This window comes from Bos mutus, chromosome 4 (assembly GCF_027580195.1).
Source record: "Bos mutus isolate GX-2022 chromosome 4, NWIPB_WYAK_1.1, whole genome shotgun sequence".
NCBI classification, from domain to species: domain Eukaryota; kingdom Metazoa; phylum Chordata; class Mammalia; order Artiodactyla; family Bovidae; genus Bos; species Bos mutus.
The window spans coordinates 5,050,965-5,072,055 of NC_091620.1; the positions used below are offsets into that span (position 1 = coordinate 5,050,965).

General features: G+C 44.2%; 1 protein-coding gene across 4 annotated transcripts in view; it reads right to left on the minus strand.

The window, feature by feature from the left end:
• Nucleotides 1-21,091, minus strand: part of LMBR1 (limb development membrane protein 1) — a 136,631-nt gene that overhangs the window by 47,865 nt on the left and 67,675 nt on the right. For all 4 annotated transcript variants that reach the window (XM_070368992.1, XM_070368990.1, XM_070368991.1 and 1 more), the window contains 4 exons: nt 12,014-12,140; nt 11,457-11,525; nt 10,586-10,650; nt 5,986-6,058 (listed from right to left, as the gene is read on the minus strand). In XM_070368992.1, the coding sequence (XP_070225093.1) occupies nt 5,986-6,058; nt 10,586-10,650; nt 11,457-11,525; nt 12,014-12,140 (334 nt within the window). The remainder of the gene's footprint in view (nt 1-5,985; nt 6,059-10,585; nt 10,651-11,456; nt 11,526-12,013; nt 12,141-21,091) is intronic.

A 21,091-nucleotide genomic window follows, 5' to 3' on the forward strand; every position in this document is an offset into this window, starting at 1 on the left:
ACGAAAGCTAATTATTTCAATTAATGCTGCTGTGCGACTTAAACATTTAAACAGGCTAATGTATATGTATCTTAATCCTGGGAAGGAATTACAAAAGATTTTCTACCAAGATTAATGTAATGGGACTTTCTGTTGGGCCACTCTTCAGGGGTCCTGGAGTAGAGATGGGCTGTGACTGCTCCAATTTCATGGCTTAACAATGAGGGAAAATCGCTTTCTTTCTTTTCCTTCACTGACACTAATCACATGGTCTCCAGCTCCCCCGTCTTGGCTCGTCTCCAGAGGTCTCTACAATGGGCTTTCTAAACACTGTTCCATGCGGTGGTTTTTTATGCTATCACCAAATTTCACTTCTTCATTCTTCACATCTACAGTAAAATGACATAGCACTGTGTGAGCTTTTCATCTGTCCACTTACTCCCAGCCCACCACGTGCCTGGTGGTATCAGAGGATCAGGAAGAAAACCAGCATACAGCCCTGCCTGCTGAGTTCCTATTCCAGGCAGGGAGAAGGGCAGTATGAGAAATGAGCAGTACATCAGTGACCAGAAAGTGCTGTACAAACAAGGGGAAGGAGAAAAGAAGTGCCGGGGGGAGGCAGGCCTGGCAGCACTGGCCGCGAGGCTTACTGCGGGAAGGCCTATGGGGAAGGGGCCTGGCAGGTAAAGAGCTGAGAGGCAGAGGCAGGGGCCGCAAGGCGCCTACAGGAGCCGGGGGCAGCCGGGAGCCCACGAGTGAGGGAGGGCTGACCCTCAGTGCTCTCCCGCCTCTCAGGCCGAGGATGGGCGCAGGGAGCCGACGGGGATCTGCACCGGCTCAGCCAGTGGTGGCTGGCCGTCGCTCAGACCAGGGAGGCCACGGGGCGAGGGGGTAAAGCGTGGTCAGATGCTGGAGAGGCTTTGAAGCCAGAGGCGAAAACTTCGCGAAGGAACCCACACAGGAATGAAGAGCCGCCAATGAATTCGCCTGGGCACCTGAAGATTGGGTCTGCCACCTGCAGGGACAGCTCCGTGTGAACAGAGGCCTACTGAGCTGATTTTGGACGAGAGGTGTTCAGGATGCCAACTGGACAACCCAGTGGAGTGCGCACTAGACCCCCGGCTCCTCAGAGCTGGGGGCCAGCAGCCACGGCGCCGGAGGGCTGGTCCGGGAGGGCGGCAAACAGAGGCGCGCCAGGACCGAGGCACGCGGTGGCCCACGTGAGGTGGGGGGCCAGGTAAGACCCAGCAACGCAGGCTGAGCAGCAGCAGCCCGTCAAGCTGGAGGGCAAGGAGCGTGTCGAGAACAGGAAACTGAGCGGAGTGGTGGCATCCCCGGGAGAAAGGAGAGCCGGGATGAGGGCTGCGGGTCATGGCCAGCACGGCGCCAGTGCTTCGGTAGCCACAGAGGCGGAAATGAGCCCAGAGCATATATAAACTGGTTGTAACATGGCATTAACGTACCGCCCTGGCTCAAAACTCACACACCTGTGCTTTGACCTCTAACTAGAGGGAAGGAGCTTTCTGAGAGACTGTTCCGAAGTTGTAATCCTCAATCAGGCTCGACTAACATTTTCCACTTCTTTCTTCGATCGACGGATTGTTTCTGTGGACACTCCCTTTCCTTACTCCTTTACTTGTTCTCTCATTCTGTTGAGAAAAACCACGGTGCTTCCCCACACCGACGGAAGGGAGCCAGCTGCTTCTGTGAGACAGGCGGCAGCCAGCCGAACTCTGCAGCTGGGAGAAGGGACGCAGCCCGCTGCACCGGGGAGGGCCAGCCGCAGCCTCGGCCCAGCGGCGGGGCGGCCAGACGCAGCGCGCGCAGGCAAACCCAGGCGAGGGGCGAGCGTTCTGACACAAGAGCTTCTGCTTTCTTGGCAAAACAGGAAGAAAAGTATCAGCTGAGAGTGACAGCGAAGGAGGTCTGAGAGAAGAGAAGACGTGAGCAGTCGTCTAGAGACTGGTCAGACAGCAGAGAAAGGTCAGGCGGCCACAGTAGGCAGTGAACGGCCATGCGGGAAGAGGACGCGCAGAGCGGGCTGGACCGAGGCCACAGTCTCGCCAGGCGTGAGCACAACACGGGGAGTGCGAAGGGGCCTGAAAGCGCACACGGGGCACTGGCTGTGACGACAGCCTGGCACCAGTGTAACTGTGGTGAAGCCTGGGGACGAGGGGGATGCGGGGGCAAGCGGCGGTGGCGAGAGGTTACGAGGGTGAACACACGGGATGTGTGAAAAGTCTCAGCACTGAGTGGCTGCAGGAAGTGAGTTGGAGAAGTCAGAGCTGGGCGGCAGGTGCTGAGGTCACGCCAGCACCTGAATGCGTGCACACGACGAGGCCCGTGCTCGCATGGCGGCAGTAAGCAGCTCCAAGAGAGGGCTCCAGGGGCTTCCCAGAGGACTAGCCGGCATGGCGGAGAGAGCGCTTGTGAAAGAGCAGACAGCGCGAGTCCTCCAGCAGGGAGCAGGCAGAGCCTGGGAGGGGAGGGTGGCTGGAGAGAGGAGACGCGCTCAGTCAGGTCAGGGTCTGCAGACACAGATTCAGCGTCTGACACAGCAAGGGCAGCCCAGGCAGGCTCCAGGAGGAGCGCCAGAGGGCGGGCAGCAAGCAGGACCCCACTGGGGGCTGCTGGGGAGCTGAGACTTCAGGACACAGGGAAGGCCGAGCGCTGCGGGCCTGCCACCGGTCCGGGCTCTGCCCCAGAGCCGGCGCAGGATGTCCCAGGGGAGGGGACAGTGGGAACCAGGGGCAGAAACGGCCTCAAGGAAACGTGCAGACCAGCGTCTGAGACCACAGGACAGCCCCGGGCTCCTCGGCCGGACGGGAAAGAGGCCAAGGGCAAAAGGCACCGTCACTCCTGCCCTCTCCAGTGCGGGTCTGCACAGGCTCCCTCCCGCTCCAGAAACACACACACCACCTTCCTCCAGTTCTTGTCAGGTCCTTCAGCCCTGGACGCAGCCTTCACGCAGTCTCACCACGTCCCTTCCTCTTCTTCAGTTAACTAGCCCACGATCTCAAGACTCGGGTTCTAAATTCACCTGCATGATGTCTGGTGCTTAGAAAAAGAAGAGTGGTGAAGAGAAAAGAGGGGAGAGAGTGGGGCAGGCTGGTAGCAGGACGGCTTCTCTGTAATAGTGTGCCAGTTAGCTTTACTTTGTTACTGTCTCTTAAAAAATAACACTATTAACAACACAAAACCTCTAGCACCATCAAGTGTCAAGGAGGAGCAGTGGAGAAGTCACAGGCAGGCAGTGCATCCCAAAGCTGTGCTGATAACTTAAATGCCAGCATGGAAACCGAGCTCAGGCGTATAATGACTACCACAACAAGTCATCATATCTTCCAGAACAAAATAGTGTTATTCCCACAATTAAGTCCCTTTTGACATCAAGTATCATGTTTTATCAGGTAACCACAAAGTTGGGATCAGAACAAACCATGCAGATGTCCCCAAGCTACACACGATGCCCGTCACAGCCCACGAGCACCAAGAAAGCACAGCCAGCGTGCCCTCAGCAAACACTACCACAAGTTCTGGGCTGGATCACCACTGTAAGCTGTAGCTTTTAAAATCTTTTACTCTATCCCGAAATTCTTTTTAATAGCCCAGACTAAAAACTTAAACTTCAATATTTAAAAATAATTTAAAATATACGATAACTATTACAACAAAATCTATGTGACAGAGCACTCTATTAAACCATGGGATGACTGCCATCACTAACCTCCTAGTAGTGAATATGTGTTCAGTCACGTCTGACTCTACAGCCCTTTGGACTGTCACCCACCAGGCTCCTCTGTCCACGGGATTTTTCAGGCAAGAATACTGGAGTGGGTTGCCATTTCCTCCTCCAGGGGATCTTCCCAACCCAAGGATCAAACCCACACCTCCTGTGTCTCCTGCATTGCAGGCAGATTCTTTACCCACTGAACCATTGGGAAAGCCCTACTAACCTCCTATGATCTATATTTTCTTAAATAGCAAATTACAAAATAGGGTTTTGTTCCATCTTGGCTTTTCTTCCCTCTGCACAACTGACAAATATACTTACTGAAGCTCATAATTCTTCATCTGTATTAATCAAAATGTCCATTTTGCTTCAGAACCCTCTATATTCCACCTTCAACAGTCCAGAGCGCTAACCAGCAGCAAAGAGCAAAGCGACAGCTGTATCCCAACATGTCCCAACACACAGTCTCCCTGGAAAGACCCTTAATGACCACCAACAGTCAGAAGCAGCGCATCGCCTCCCAAAACGGCAGAAAATTAAAGCGCACTTAGCACTGGCAATCACATCATCCTTTTTTTTTTTTTTAAGTCTTTACTGAATTTGTTACAATATTGCTTGTTTTACCTTTTGGGTTTTTGCCTGCAAGGCACCTGCAATCTTAGTTCCCCAACCAGGGATCGAACCTGCGTCCCCTGCATCGGAAGGCAAAGGACTGCCAGGAAGTCGCAGATCATATTATTCTTAATCCCCTGCAAGCTATACCATTACTGTGTTAGCTGGGATGTTTTGTATATTTTGGCTTTGCCTCATTGTATACTACCTCAAACTCCTGGCAAGTGTTTTCCTCTTCAATTTCTTTAGCTATAATGGAGCCACTTTTTATTTGAGGAGCTAAGGATCTAGAGAAATTCTGGAGAGACTTTTTTTCTCCACTGTTGAAGGACAAAATGAGAAAAGCCTACATTTTGGGGTTTCTTTTGATTAGCCTTATTTCAAATTCTTTAATTCACAGAGCTCTGTATATTACCCTTCCTAGATCTGAGCCTCCTGATCTGTAAGACAGAAGTAGTATGTATATAAGCTGAGACATAACCCCACACCGCAGGGGGCAGCTAGACATGGATTCTGAATGATCCAGGCAGATTTAGTATACAATGGCGTGATTACCTAAATAAGACAAGTTCATTACAATATTAACTATTTTAATGAAATATTAGAAAGCTGACAGTATGGATTAAAGTTATAATTCTTAAGTTAAATAGGTTTAAATGTTAAAATAGCTTTAATAAAGTTAGAAGAATAAAAGATACATGTAGTTCCAGTCTAAAAGCTATCCATATCAAAGTATATAATTATTACCGATAAGAATTCTCTAGAATAGATACAATCCGAAATTCTTTGATCTAGGAATAATGTCTAATATCAACATTTTGGGGCTGATGATTTAAATTCACTATCTGTAACTGAAGAAAGTAGGTATCTTTCTTCCCATTTCTCAATACTGTGTAGTTAAAGTAACCTTCCATTTTATACCTACTCTTGAATTATGATTGTAAAATATAGTTAGCTATTTTAATAATCTGATCTCGGTGGTAGGTTTTCAACATTTAGAAGAAAACTGCGTAGGAGAAAAGACTGCAGGGTGAAAATCATTTGAGTAAAATAAAAAATTTTACTATGTCATTTCTCTGTTAAACTGTCATTACTCTTTTCTTTACTGGTTCATCATTTGAAGCCAAAAATGATCAGTAATGAAAATTTAAAATTTAAAGTCTTTGACAGGCTTATGTGGTTATCAGTTGGTAATGAACAGTATCCCCAAATGAGGACAGAGTTCCTGAGTACAACAATCTAATTTGGCCCCTTCTTATAGAATAAACACTGCTTTCTACCACACATTAGATATTTCAACAGGAGAGACACAAGGAAGGGATGTTACGGCTGCTAAGACAAACCTGCAACACGCCAGTAAGTCCTGACACGCGTGGTGCGTGAGGATCTGGTGGAGGACAGACACGCCTAGTGGCCAGTGTCCGGGCGCTGAACAGACCCTGCCAGATCACAGCGACTTTCAGTGGGCGCCTGGCCCAGCGCCGCTGCTCCTCAGCACACGGCCTCACCCGGGCAGTGCACGTGCTCCTCTGCGTCTCAGCCTCGGGCACCAGCACAAGGGCCTGAGGGGCTTGTCTTTCTCCCCTCAATTATCCGTCTTTTTAGAATTAACTAATGTTGTATTCTGGTCTAAATACGCAATAAATATAACAAATACATACCACTGAGTCGTCTCTGGAGTGCTTCTTCCTCTAGGGTAATGATATAAATTTGCTCATCCAGGTCTTCAAGAATCTAAATGTAAAGACCACACTATTGAATAATACATTACAAAAGCAGTGTTTATGAGAACATTTAGGCTACTTGGCCTATAATTTAGACAACCATTCAAATTAATAGGAATCTAAAATAAAAATGCTCAAACTATTCTATTTGCAAATCAAGTAAAAAGTCTTAGTACAGAGCTAAGCGAACTGAAAGCTGATTCTCACAAAATCTACATACATCTAAATTGGGGTTGTTTCAGTTTAAAGAATGAAAGAACTCTGCGACTCTCTCAAAGGCACACAAATGCAAGCACTCTAAACATCCAAAAAGCTGAATCAGTAATCTCTTCGTGCCCAAGCCAGTTCTCTGGAGCTGGAAGGAGCAGATCACCCAGTCCAATAATGGTCCAATAATCTACTAATACATTAACCTGCATGATGTGTAGAACAAGAAATCCATAAATGAAATCACTACCATTCATACTTTCCATTTACATCATCTTTATATACTAAAAGATGTCCACAAATATCAAACACTGGGATTATGAAAATTACCCCACAGACCGAACCCTACCGAGTGCTGAACACACACTCTCACTACCAGAGCATACAACATTAGTAAAATCAACCACCAGAAAAACCCACTAATCAACAGCCAATTTATATGGGATAGTCTCTGCACTGTCTTCATTACTGATAAAACCTAAAAGCTTTATTATCACAGGCGGGAAATTTATTATCACTTTGGCCACCTGATGAAAACAACTGACTCCTGAGAAAAGGCCCTGATGCTGGGAAAGATTGGAGGCAGGAGGAGAAGGGGACGACAGAGGATGAGATGGTTGGATGGCATCACGGACTCGATGGACATGAGTTTGGGTAAACTCTGGGAGTTGGTGATGGACAGGGAAGCCTGGTGTCCTGCAGTCCATGGGGTCGCAAGGAGTCGGACACGACTGAACTGAACTCATCACAGCTGGCCTCCTTGAGCCAATGTTAAGTATTTTCCTAGCTCTGGGAAAACTCCAAAAGAAGCCCAGAGCTGTTATTAATGTTGTGTCCTTCAACCCCAAACTACTTATTTCTCAGCAAAACAATAAATTGTGAGTTGATGGACAAAACAAAATGCTGGAAATCCTATATATTAATACATATATCCTTTCAGAACCCTGATGAGGCATTTTCAGAAAAAGGAATTTCAATCATGCAATCCCTATCAAGTATCAAAGCAATCCAATAATTCCCAGTATTTGAACAAATTTATGGCCTAGAGCTGAAAACAAAATAAAATAATTAAATAAGAATATACAGTAAGAAACAAGTAATTATAAGAGATGGCCATCTTGTGAGCCCAGGAGGAATGGGAAGAAAGGGGTGGCCCTCCCGCAGCAGCCGAGACCCCGACACTCCAGTCTCTGGAGGAAGAAGGGTCCATGGAAGCCCCAGGGGGAGCCCTTAAACAGGGCTGAGTCATCCAAGGCAGATTTCCCGCTGTGAGGAGAGCATGGGCCACACCTCTGTGGGCCGCAAAACAAAGTTCCTTTTCCATCAAGGTTCTCACCACTTTCTACTGTTTGGACCACAATAGACACCTTCCACTTTTCTCAAGGTCTAACACATACAGAGGGGCCCTCCCTGGTGGCTCACCCAAAAAGAATCTGCTTGCCAAACAGAAGACCTGGGTTCAATTTGGGCTGGGAAGATCCCTTGGAGAAGGAAATGGCAACCCACTCCGGTAATCTTAGCGGGAAAATCCTGTGGACAGAGGAGCCTGGTGGGCTACAGTCCATGGGGTCACAAATGAGTCAGAAATGACTGAGCAACTAAAGAACAATAACAAGAACAAGAACAATAACACAAAAGGATTTCTTCCAGCTGTGCAGCTGCCCACTGATGGCTCGCCACCACGGGGACGTGCTGGTGTGAGTGACACAGATGAAGCCCAGATGTCTGCGTGAGGGCTGGCATGCTTCATCCCGTCATTCCACAGCAACCTGTGAAAAACAGACTCTTTTCACCCCACCCTGTAATACGCCACCAAACTAAGGTCTGGCAAAGGAAAGTTATCTGCCTTCAAAGCCTGTGCTCTTAGCCAGTCTGGGCTGATGGGGACCTAAATATAGATCGGACTTAGTCCTTGACCTCAAACAGCTTATATTCTATGTTCAGGATAGACATGAAAAAAAAATTATAGAATTGAAATCAAAGGCATAAATGAAGCTAAAATAAAATGTTACAGAAGTTCGGAGGAAGAAAGATTCCCAGCTTCTATCTGGGAAGAAAAAAGTCTTCACAAATGTTTTTGATGGCAGTAGCATAGTACCTGGTAGCTTCATTTACCAAAAGGAGAAAAGGCATTCCGATCAGAGCAAATGACAAGCAGAACACCCAGGTGGGGAGGTACAAAGTACACTCAGCAACAGAAGGGCTCGAACTCTCGTTCTTAATGTAGAACAAGCAGCGGCCCAGAGTCCCGGCTCCGAGAAGAGCCTCTGGGTTCAAGCCCTGCCCCATCCTCTTAGATCTGTGATCTTGTATAAGCTAACTGATCTCCCTAACTGCAGATAATTCAAGCATAAAATAAGAACACCATCACCAAACTTATGGGCTTATCATCAGGATTAAATGAAGTTATGAAAAATGAAATTAAATGAAGTACTCAGTGCATACATACAGCAAATACTTAATTACTAAATAAATAACATTATGAGATGTTAGAAATAAGTCTGAAGATGTTATTAATAACCGACAAGTTTGGGAGAAAATAAGCTTGGGGAGGGGACATAAATAAGTAGTTTGATTCTTTATCTGTTGGGTTTTCAACTCCATGGGGTATTCAATTATAGCATTTAAAATATACTGTAGTTTATATTCATTATCTTTTTCTCACTAGAAATAGACATTTAGAAGTGAGGTGGAAGTGGCAGAATGCTCAGGAAACCAGAGCAGAGCACCATTAACCCAAGGATAGAACTTGAAACATTTGCCTATTTTAGGGGGCAGAAAGTAGAAACGGAGAGAGAGATCAAAAAAAACAAAACATCCAGAGAATTAGGAAGAAACTAAATGAATACCATGTCACAAAACCTCTTTAAGAGGAAAGCAAATTTCAAGATTTAATAGCATATGTATTATATTTGAGTGTGTGCACATTTACATAACAGGTAAAAAAAATCCATTATTTTAAAAAATATGAAGATTGCCATTAAAAAAAAAACTTTCAAAATTAAGCAAACATTTCCTAAAAGAATGTCTACTATGATATTCTCTGCTTCTTTCCCTTGATGAATCACCCTGACAGGGAAGAAAACATATAATCATGATAATTTAACAAGTACAACTAGTGAAATACAGACAAAGGGGAATATGGAAATGCAACGCGAGAAGCTTCACTGTCGTGGCTGAGAGGAGTGAGGCAGGGCTCGGAGCTGGTGTCAGAGCCGGGGCTCCAGGGTGCTGCCAGGGAGCGGGAGCAGGCAGCAGGCAGTGGCGAGGGAAAGGCCCTCGCAGCCGGGTGTGGGAAAGGGGAAAACCCAGCATGCTCGGCACAGCTCGCCAGCTGGGAGGCTGACCGGAGTCACAGACACCCGGGAGGCCACGGCGGGAGGGGCGCTCCAGGAAAACCTAGGGCGGACAGGTGTGAAGGCCTTCTTACATGTGCACAGTTCAGACCGGAATATGCAGGCAATGAAAATAACGGGAGTGACAAGCTCTCTAGATACAGTAAGAATTATTTTCATATTGTTAAATACTTGACAAAATAGCTAGAAGCCAAAGTATGAGTGTGTGTGTCCAGTCGCTTCAGTCATATCCAACTCTTTGTGACCCCATGGACTGTAGCTCACCAGGCTCCTCTGTCCATGGGATTTTACCGACAAAAATACTGGAGTGGGTTGCCATTCCCTCCTCCAGGGGGCCTTCCCAACCCAGGGATCAAACTTGCATCTCCTGTGTCTCCTGCAATGCAGGCAGATTCTTGACCACTGAGCCACTGGGGAAGCCCAGAAGCCAAAGCAACTTAGGAACAAATCATCAAAACTACTATCAACTGAAAATTATTTTAAAATGAATATACAGTATTTCTGTGATTAAAGGGGAAGGTATAATTCAATTAATCAAGATATAATATGCAGACAAATTTTCAGGAAATAACTGCTTTGTAATTAAAAGAATATATATAGTAAACTTTGAAACATAAAAGAGTTATTACTATTTGATATAAGATCAGTTCAGTTCAGTCGCTCAGTCGTGTCCGACTCTCTGCGACCCCATGAAATATAAGATAATGGACACTTAAAATACCTCTAAATATCTGTGCACTTTGTCTTCAAATCTGTTAGAAGCATTTTCACCTGTGTGCCTCTACTTTGCATTTTAAGAGCAAAAACAAATTTGGTTTCCAAAGATGAGAAAACTGAAACCAAAACAGTAGCAAGTTGGGATATCAATATATAAAAATATTCTCTGTTTCTGAATGCTAGTTTAGAACCTGAGAGATGTTCAAATGTGTAAGTGTTTATTTAACAGACAAGACGTTTCACGACGACATACTCACTGTTGGCTTCACCAACAGCTGCCCCATGACAGTGAACATGCGGGAGAGGCCGACGGGAGTGCACACTGCGGAAGAGAGAGAGCTTCCTTCAGAGTTAGGAGAGACTGCGGGCCCAAGATACGCCAGACTCCAGGACTGCTGCCGTGAGAAGACGCTCCGTGCGAACCTAGGTCTCCCTGGTGTTCTGTCACAGGGCTCCTCATATCACCACTAGAGACGCTCGAGGGGCTGGCACGCGGAGGGTGGGCATTCTTGCACTTAAGGGAGACTTGTGAAGACCAAGGAGGGGCAGGAGATGCCAGACTCCAGCAGCTGAATCACAACAAGGGTTCTCACTTCAAAGAAGTCAAAGAAAACCAGCCAGAAAACAGGCTGCATTTCAAGTGCCAATGCTAACCACCCGCAAGTGACGACAATACACTGACGTCGTTTTACCCACACTCATCTGCTCACAGTGCTGCTGAGATACAATGTGATGCTTTAAGTAAAACAATACATATTGTGAAGAAAAAAAAGACCACGAATTCATCAAACAGAATTTGCCAGTTACCACTCAAAGACAGGAGGCAGTGCTGCAGCTGGGGCGGGGGCAACAGGGAGAACTGGGGAGCGTGTCTGACTCTGTGTTCCCTCCCTTTCTCTCTCCAGCTCTGCGCAAGAGGCTTTCTTTAGAGAAAACCAAAGGTATCTTATTGGTTCAAGGTTTCAGTTTATCAAAATTTGTCTTGAACATACAAAAAAAGTTAAGAGCCAACTTTAAAAACAAAATCTCCAAGCTGTTAAAGAACCTCATCAGGAAACTTGCCCATAATTTTCTAGAACACAGAACAACTCTGCTCTAACATCAATATTATGTCAGAAAAATACTTACAGAGAAGTAACAAGCATCCCATCAACGATATACAGGAATATAAATAAGGTAGGTAGAACTCCCAGAGATCTGTTAAAAAATGTAAATATTTTAGTACATCCAAAATACTGTGCATTAAGACACAGACTGACTATAGATAGTAAACATCATAATTGCCTACTTCAGTCTACTAAACCATGTAATTTCTAAATTGTACAATAAAAAGATCTAAAACAGAAGAACAGGAAATAACTCTTTTGCAAAACATGTTTAGAGAGAGAAAATAAGCCTCCATGGAATTTTAAGAACAGAAACCAATTAACCAAAGGGGGGAAAAAAAAGTCTGAAAAGCTGCTTGCTCATTCTATATACAAGAAACACATAAACATTCATTTCTTTCCTTAAACATGTCAAAAGACTTTTTAATTCTGTAAATTAACAATACGGATTAACTATACAAGGATTATTACATAATAATATACAAAGAATTATTTAAATGTTTTAAAAAGTGAATGTGTAATTATATTCCAAACCGTAGTCTCCCTTAGAGAAACTGGTTTAAACAAGTCAATCCGCACCATATAAAGATTCCATGCTGGCAGCGTCATTGTCAATGAGTGCTGAGGCTACCCACACGATCCCCAGAATAAGCAAGGCCAGGAGGATGAGCATGACCAGAGTTTCTAAAATTCGGGCTCGGATTCCCTGAAAAACACAACAAAGATTTAATTGTTTAATTTTAACACATGAACAACTGGGCTTCTGTCGATGTGAAAACAAAAATTCTTTGGAAGGGGAGGAAATTTATATTTCTCAGCAAGACAAAAAACACTAACTGCTTACTGTTTGTAATGTTCAGACTGACTTTTCTTTTGAAAATTATGTAAAACACCATTAAGCTTTGAAGAAAGTACCCAAAAAATTCTTTAAAAAAACATTTTGCAGAGCCATTTTAAACAATTAATTACTTTCCTAACACTTTCCACCACGAGAGTAGATTAACGAATTTTTATTTGTGATTCTTTTTTTTTTTTAATTTGTGATTCTAATCAAGGGATTACAAGGCTAATTAAGGCATGCTGCCAAGCAGTTCTGTGAACACCCAACTTGGTGAGAGCACAAAGCGCCATCTACTGGAGAAGGCAGGAATCCCGCCGGCTCCCCACAGCCTCCAGCGCCCTCTAGCGGTCGGATGAAGGCCTCTTCACGGTGACCCAGCCTCAGAAACCATGGGGACAGATGGTATCAATATTTGTATCAATTAGACATCACTCCTTTGTCCACATTAGATTGAATTTTTCACTAAATCCACCAGGATGGAATATAATAAAGAATCATTGTGTACAATTTTAAATATATAAAACAAATTCTGACCTTAGGGCAAACAAGAGGCCAACTTAAATTTGAAACCTAGGGGACTAGGCAAAAAAGAAAAACTTTCTCATATTCTTAGAAAGTCATCAAATGACTGAATCTATACTTAGATGTAAATATTCATATTGTTCTTTTGTACTGTAACATAACAAAATTATAAGTATATCCATGTTTCTCAAATCACGTAATATGTCCTTCCATATTAAAAACAGTCAAGATATGAGCTATATATAAAATCTAAAATATGGACTTATTTCCATTTTGCTCTAAATGTTACTTTCTAATTTCTGATTTACAGAAACAGGTTGCAATTAAATCACAGCTCCTCAAATTCAGTAAGAAAGGAAATGTCCGAAAGCCACGGCCAAGCATTCCCAGCCTGAAGTGATGACTCAGACTTCCCTTACCACAGGGTGGCCCCTTGTAGGTGAAAATGTATCAGGTAAAGAACCCGCCTGCAATGCGGGAGACCTGGGTTCAATCTCCGGGTTGGGAAGATTCTCTGGAGAAGGGAAAGGCTACCCACTCCAGTATTCTGGCCTGGAGAATTCCATGGACTGTATAGTCCACGGGGTTGCAAAGAATTGGACATGACTGAGTGACTTTCACTTCACTTCACTTCTTCAAAGTTAAGAGTCAGTGCCCCTTACGTGCTCAAAGCAAGGGAGGCTGGTGAACCAGAGTGATATCACCTGCATCTGACTTAACACATTAGCTCTCACAGTAGCTACAACTCAAGTGAGAGGAAACAAGAACAGTCACAAAACAAACTACTAAAAGACACACTTCTACTTTTCTGAAGAACTCTGAACCTACACTTCACAACTTTCAAACCATTTAGGATACCAAAACATGACCACTACCTTTTAGCACTGATTTCTTTTTCCCCCTCTTCCTCTTTCTAAGCAAGAATCTTTTAATTACACCTTAAATATGATCTGGAAAGTCTATAAATAAAACAGATTAAAAGAGTAGGCTCTGGAGTGTATGTATTACAATCTCAGTTTCATCTCTTCCTGCCTCTGACTGCAGCCCAAATCCTGCCAGCCTCCAACTAGCCCACAGGAACATCTGAGCTCACAAAACACATAACCCATGTCTGAAGTGTCATCATACATGAGCTAAAGAGCAGTGTTACTCAGAACTATGAGACTTCATGTCCAAAAACAGGCCATTTTACTACAATAATATGTTACAATTATTATACCCAGCAATTACAATAATGTAACATTAAGTTACAGTGAGTGCTATAATGATAATAAATTTGGGGAACCAGTCACCAGTAAGACTTACATACCTCCTCTGACATTTTGGTAAGAACTGGTGGTGATTTAGTTGCTAAGTCGCTAAGTCGTGTCTAACTCTTGCGACCCCATGGACTGTAGCTCACCAGGCTCCTCTGTCCATGGGATTTCCCAGCCAAGAATACTGGAGTGGGTTGCCATTTCCTTCTCTAAGAGATCTTCCCGACTCAGGGATCAAGCCAGAGTCTCTTGAATCTCCTGCATCTGACAGGTGGATTCTTCTACCAACTGAGCTACCAGGGAAGCCCATGGTAAGAACTGTTTCTTAGCAATTCAATCTGTTTTTCATCAGATCTGTTCCTCTGTGTTGGAAGGCAATGCTCCGTGGTTCTCTCCCACGTCTGAGCATCTCACCAGCAGAGGTGGGCAGTTCTCATTCTGGACCGTCTTTTCAAGGATATCTGCACAGCGCACGGCCTGGGAAGACAGAGACACTGTCTCTGCAGCAGAGGCAGGTCTGCCTCCTTTATATCGTCAAAGAGGAGGTCCCCCCACAGAGCAGAAGCCAGGCAGGTTTGCTGCAGGGTCCCCTCGGTGCGGGGCTCCGCAGCTGTGACACGAGCCCACTGCGGGGACAGCTTCCACTGGGCCGTGTCGTGCCTGTGGGCCCGGGGCCTGGGGAACTGGCAGGAACAGCAGGCTGCTGCACTTGCAGGCTGAGGAATGAAGTCTCCTGTGTTGGACCAGGAGTCTGTGTCTACAGCCAGTGTCTGTGAAGCTGGCCAACTAACCTGTCACCTTGCAAGTACCGTAATGTCTCAGATCCCGGCAGTTTCAGACAGCTTTGGGCAGCTTTCTGGGAAGAACAGACAAGGGCCCACACGGTTGGGTTCAGGGCCAGGATCGAGCTGTGAACCCTCTCACCCAGGCCTCAGACAGGCAGAAGTAAGGGCGCCCCGCCCCGCCCCGCCCCGCCCCGACGGCTGGCGCACGCGGGGGCTGACCCCTGGCCTGGTACAGCTCCCTCTCCCCTGAGTGGAGCAGGAAGGGGTCTTCTCGTGAGCATGTAAGAGCAAGCCCTGCAAGGCCAGCTGACAGGAACCGTCCTGCACCTACCATGGCTAAAGGGAACTGCTTTTCTATACACTCAGTGCCCTGCCATATTTTTCCAAAAGTTTTAGAGTAGATGTGGATGACTTAAGATACAGGAGAGCAGACTGTTGTCTTTAATCTTCAATATTTTCTTAAAATAGTAAATGTCCAAGAGTCTGGAACCCGAAAGAATAACTTTTTAAAAATATCCAAGTTTGGTTTATGAGACAGACAGTAGACAGGCCTGTTAAGAGCCCCAGCCAGAGTAGCAGACCACCGGGCTCAAGTCCTGTTTCCATCCCTGACCCACTGTGTGACCTCGGCCAAGTGCCTACACCCCGCCGTGCCCCAGCTTCCTCCCTTGTAGAATGAGTTTACTAGGGACACCCTACCTCACGCGTGGTCATCAGGACCACACGAGTGAACGTGTGCGGCGTGCTGAGCGCAGAGTCGGGTGTCATGACTCAAACTGTTGCCTCTGCGTCTGGAATCTCCAAGACTTGGGAATTCACCTATCTCTCATGCTTCTCAATTAAACGGAGACCACCATTCACTGCCAGCACATTCCCTTTTCCCGTCTACCATGTGCCACTGGAACAAACCGGACTGACTCCCTCGCCATGTGAGCACCCAGTTCACCAGAGCTTCCCCAGCCACCGGAGGACCCGAGGGGCTCACACGGAACCCTGTCTCCATTCCGGGGCTGCCCATGCACCTAACCGGACCCCTCATCTCTCGGGCCCCCCTCCGAGACCTCACCTGGGGCAGCTGCCCCCTCAGTCCAGGACCTCCTCGTCTCCTGCGATCTCTCCACCCTCTAACCTGGCTCTGGGCCTTCCTCCTCATGCTCCTCCCTCCTCTGAGCCTCCCAAGCCCTCCAACCAGTCTCGCTTTCACTGGTCTAAACCCCATAGTGAACTAGCACATTTTAGTGATAATTCAGCATCAGTAATGTTCTAGTATTCCTGGCCCCTTTAACTTTCACCAGACCAGTTTAATTTCACCTGGAAGCTACAGCATTGCTCAAGAAATTTATAGAATCAAGAGAAATTTTTGATACTACCCTTCACAGTGGGACTTCAGTGTCACCTGGCAATCCTCACGCTGATCAGCAGCTAATACTTCCCTCAGACACATGTAAATGTCTTCCTGGCCTTGGTCCTAACCTCACACCCTGCGTCCTCCCGTGACAGCTGACCTTACCTGTCCCTTAGTGAGACCCCTCAGCTCCCTTCCCTTTGTCCTTCATCGCTGTCTCCATTCCTATGTCTTTCATTCTGTAAAGGAAAGTATCTCAGATTCCTTTTCTCTGATGGTGCAATCTTCAGTGTTCAGCCTTTCACAAGCTGTATCAGGGCTTCTCAAACACTAACGTGTGCAGATTTATTGAGGGGCTTGTCAATCCCTGCGTACCAGCCCCTGTGGCTCCCCGGCCCATTCTTGTGAAGGTGGTCGCCCAGACAGACTGCTCCCTTCTCTCCTGGACGATCCTGCCTCCTCACATGGCCAACAAACCTCAAGTTTATACCTTTAGTCCAAATCACACCAGAGGCCAAGGTCCATAATCTTAATCACCACCTCACCTTAGATACCTCACAGCAACTTTCAACTGAACCCGAAAATCAAACTCATCATGTTATCCCCTAAACCCGCTCCAACTCAGTGTCACATGCCTCAATAAATGGCACCATTATCCACTTTGTTGTTTTTGCCAGACACTCTGCAAACATCCGTGTCACCTCCTTCCTGCTGCACCCCACCCCATCCCAACACACACACACATCTGGACCCCAGTCCAGTCCAGCACCAAGTCCTTTTGATTCTTCCGTGTAATTACAGCTCAAATTCATCCACCTCTTTCTACTGCCACGGCATCTGTCTGGATGACACCCCAGCCTCCGAGCTACATCCTGGTCCAACATCCACACTCCTGTCTTTCCCTGACCTGCCGCCTATCTCGCATGGGAGTGTGTATCATCTCAGGATCACTCCACTTGCTAACCTGGGAAACAGACGCGTTACTGCGACAACAAACAGCAAGGCTCAAGCCTCACCAGCGCCCCTCTCCACCTGAGGGCCCCCATAGGCACATCCCTGAAGCCGGGCCTTGCTCTTCCTTCTGCTGTTTAAACAGTATGCAAAATAGTTAGCGACACAAACAAACTGTTTAGGGTTAACTAGTACAGAACAGCACTGTCCAAAAGCTATTTCTGTGATCAAGGAAATGCGCTATTCCGTGCTATCCAATAACACAGCTAGTCACTGTGGGTGTACACTGAGAACCAGAATAACAGAACACAGCCCTTATGACTGAAGAGCTGGTTTTTAATTTTATGAATCTTAGTTACCTTAGATGTATACAGCCGCACGTGGCTACTGGTTACCACACAGGTCAGAGAGACTGCTGACGGCCTGCTTCGGACAGAATCTCATGTTTAGCACTCTCTGTACTCTCAAGTACTTTCTGGCCATTTTCCTAAATTTAACCTTGATATAAAATTCTCTGAACAAATCTCTCTGTGGTTAACCATTATATGTGAAAGTTTTTCTTGAAAGAAACGAGCTGTATCATTCCAAGAGGATGCTTTTTCTATTATAAATATATGAATAAAATCAAGAAGAAACGTCTGAAATGTACACTCACATGCTTAAGCAGCCAAATAAGAACATTTAACCAGATAAACCTCTGCAGTCAAAGCACATGCACTCTTCAAAAATCTACTCCAAATTGATCACCATTTCTTTTGAAAGTAACAACTCATAAAAAGAAATTTTCTCATTTTCAGTTATTAATCTAAATTTTTTAAAAAGAGTAAATCAGGAATTACAGAAAAGGCTGCCACAGAGCAAGTCACTGCAATTACAGATTATGGTTATACTTGTTTATGAAATACTGAAGAAGACTGACGTCATCAGAAACAACTGTCATACTTACCCGATCCACTATGAGGCGAGGATAATTGTTTTCCTTTTGTTAATTCTATTCCCTTTTCATGATTAAATGGGACAAAATCAGCCCAATATGAAATCAATTAAGTATCACATTTATGAGCTTTAGCAAAACCAACAGAAAAGCATAACAAATCTGTTCATTAAATGCAATGTGGCAGATTTTCCACCTTCAACAAAATCAGAATAGAGAGAGAAAGGGTGAAGGGAATAAATAATCACACTTTATTTGTTCATTTAGCATCGACCGGCTCATGTCTCAAAAATACACAAACTGTTATTATTACCTTTCTTTAGAACACTAAAATAGTGCCGCGCCTGAAGAGCACAGGCTTTGCGGCATGTAGTGTGGGGTTTTTAAACTTTTGTGTGTGGTTCTGTTTACAAAGAAATGAAAAGCATTGTGAGAGCTTTTATCACTACCATTAATCACCAGCAGGACGGCATATAAGCAAAAAACTAGGCCTACTGCTCATCTTTCCATTAGGAGTCAGAATCAAGGGCTAGGACGCCCCCAGGGGAAGCTCCCTATCAACTTCATTCTTGCATAAGCTGAGCTAAAAGATGTGCCAGATGTCAGCATAAGGGACTGAAACATCCTGCAATCGACAAAGTGGCAAACACTGTCAGAGTTGAAGCAGGTCCCCTGTTCATCTCAAAAAGTAAGAAATGTCTCCAGAATATGAGATCACAGAACTACTCGTCATCAACAGTAACACTTGCTCACACAATTCTGAATGTTGTACCATGCCATACAGTACTAGGATTTCATGAACTTCATAACATTTTTATAAATACTTGTCTAACCCAGCCCCCAAAAACATAAATCTCAGTTACCTTAATGAAACACCATCCCTTTTATTGAAATCATAGTATAATAAGCACTCAGTGTATTAGTAAAAAAAAATAAAATAAAACTTCAAAACAAACTACTTTCTTTCCGCCAAGGAAACATTGTTTTTAAGAAAAGTAAGCTATATACTTAATTACTTTAATTTCATACTAATTGTAATGGAAATTACAATTATCTCAACATTTAACAGTTTAAATTAGATTAAATAGGCTAGTAAAGGCTAAACACCAAATTTTGGTGCTGGTCAATTATATATTAAATGCTCTGCGCTGAACATCAATAAAGTGAAAATCACAATATATTTACAAAAGCTCTAATGGTAAACTGTTATGTTTCTATGGTGATGAACATTTAAACAAGATTTTGCATGGACATCTTGACCTCTTGGAAGGTATGTAAACACCACTTTATATACTATGTCTCCACCCATCAGAAAAGCCTGGGAAAAATTTCTACATTCACAGAACATTTAAAATAAATATCAAGCCATTGTTTCCATTCAACAAAAAGGGTCTCTTAGTAACATTAAGATAAGGTTTGCTCAGCATGACATCAAGACAGCACCAAGCATACACACAGTCGTCTGGGTAAGATCGATAGAAGTACTAATAAAGAACAGAACATAAAGGCAGGTATTAATTATTTTCAACCATGAAAAAACTACAAACAAGCATCCCTAGAGAGTCAAACATTTCCCCCTTTGCTCCCAAAGAAATCATTAAAAGGAGAGACAAAAAGCGTTTTGGTCCCAAGTCAAAGAAAACAGCTTTGTGGAAAGCATTGTTAAAACTCTAGAATGAAATGCTTTTTAATGTTAATATTTTCTGCAGTTTATTATATATACACATATCTATTTACTATAGTCATACAGGAGGAAAATTGAAAATGCTGAGACTCAAGGTATTGAGACTTGACAAAAAGGAAGCATTTTAGGGTACATTAAAATAATAACACCAACACTGCTAGTTCATTGAACTAAGATGTTCACTAGATTTAAATTAATGGGCAGAAATTCTCAGGATTTTAAACAAACAAAATCCTCCAGATTGCAAGTAAAATAAACAAATAGATACCGTGAATTTCCAACATGTAAATGAAAGAACTGAATTGTAAAAAGACTGCAGGGACTTTCCATCAAAATGTTTAAATATAACTCTAAATTGGGGAAAAAACATTTGTCAGTACACTTGATCACATCAAAATAAACTAACGGTTGGCCAGTAACAACCTTTTCTAATTCTAACTCTGTTCTAGTAATTCTTTAGTAAAACCTGACGGAAAAGAAGAGAAGGGAACTATGTGCAAAGCTCCTACTGTGTAGTTGCTTTATATGTAATCACTGAATATTCAAAATAAAGGCAAATTTATTATAAATGAGAAACTCACACCCCAAAAATGCAATAATCAACCTACAGTCACTCTGTTCAAGGCCTGTCAGAGCTCTTTAATTCAGGTCTGTCAGCTTTTGAACCTGTGCTTTCTACCCTCAACACAAGACAGAAATACGGCCTAAAAGACAAACTGATATGGAAAGAGAAGGTAAGGGGAGAAGGCTTAAAACGCACTAACAGTTCTAGGAAACCTATAATTTTAGTAAAGAAACTAATGCAAAATATACAAAAGCTTCTTTACCAGAATACCAATTTTTCAATTCCATTTCATGCTGAGCAAATGCTCAGCCCTTTAACAGAACATTGTAGCCATTCCCTTACTAGTCCTTTCATAAAACACCCAGGCACAAGCTTCAATAACAAACAAACGGAAAGAAGGATCATTAGGTTTATTATGATATTACATTAGTAAAGTAAAACGTATAAGACACTAAAGGATACACTATAACATAAAAGCAATTCCACATGGTAATTTAGGTAACAGTGTCATATTGCTTTTGTGGCAAAAAGTATACTTACACAAAAAGCACTAGGAATTCCAAGACACCACAGAAGAGCTATCCTTATGACACTGAACTAGAACGTACAAACTAGAGAGAAGTCAATGCCTGGCTTTGAGGCTTCAAAGGACAGGCTGACTCTCTTAATGCTGGTGATGACTAAGTTGAAGGCAGTGCTCACTGACCATCTGAAAATCCTAGGGCCCTTAAGAATGATGCTAAATCTGCTCTGCCTGTGCTCTGTAAATGGAAC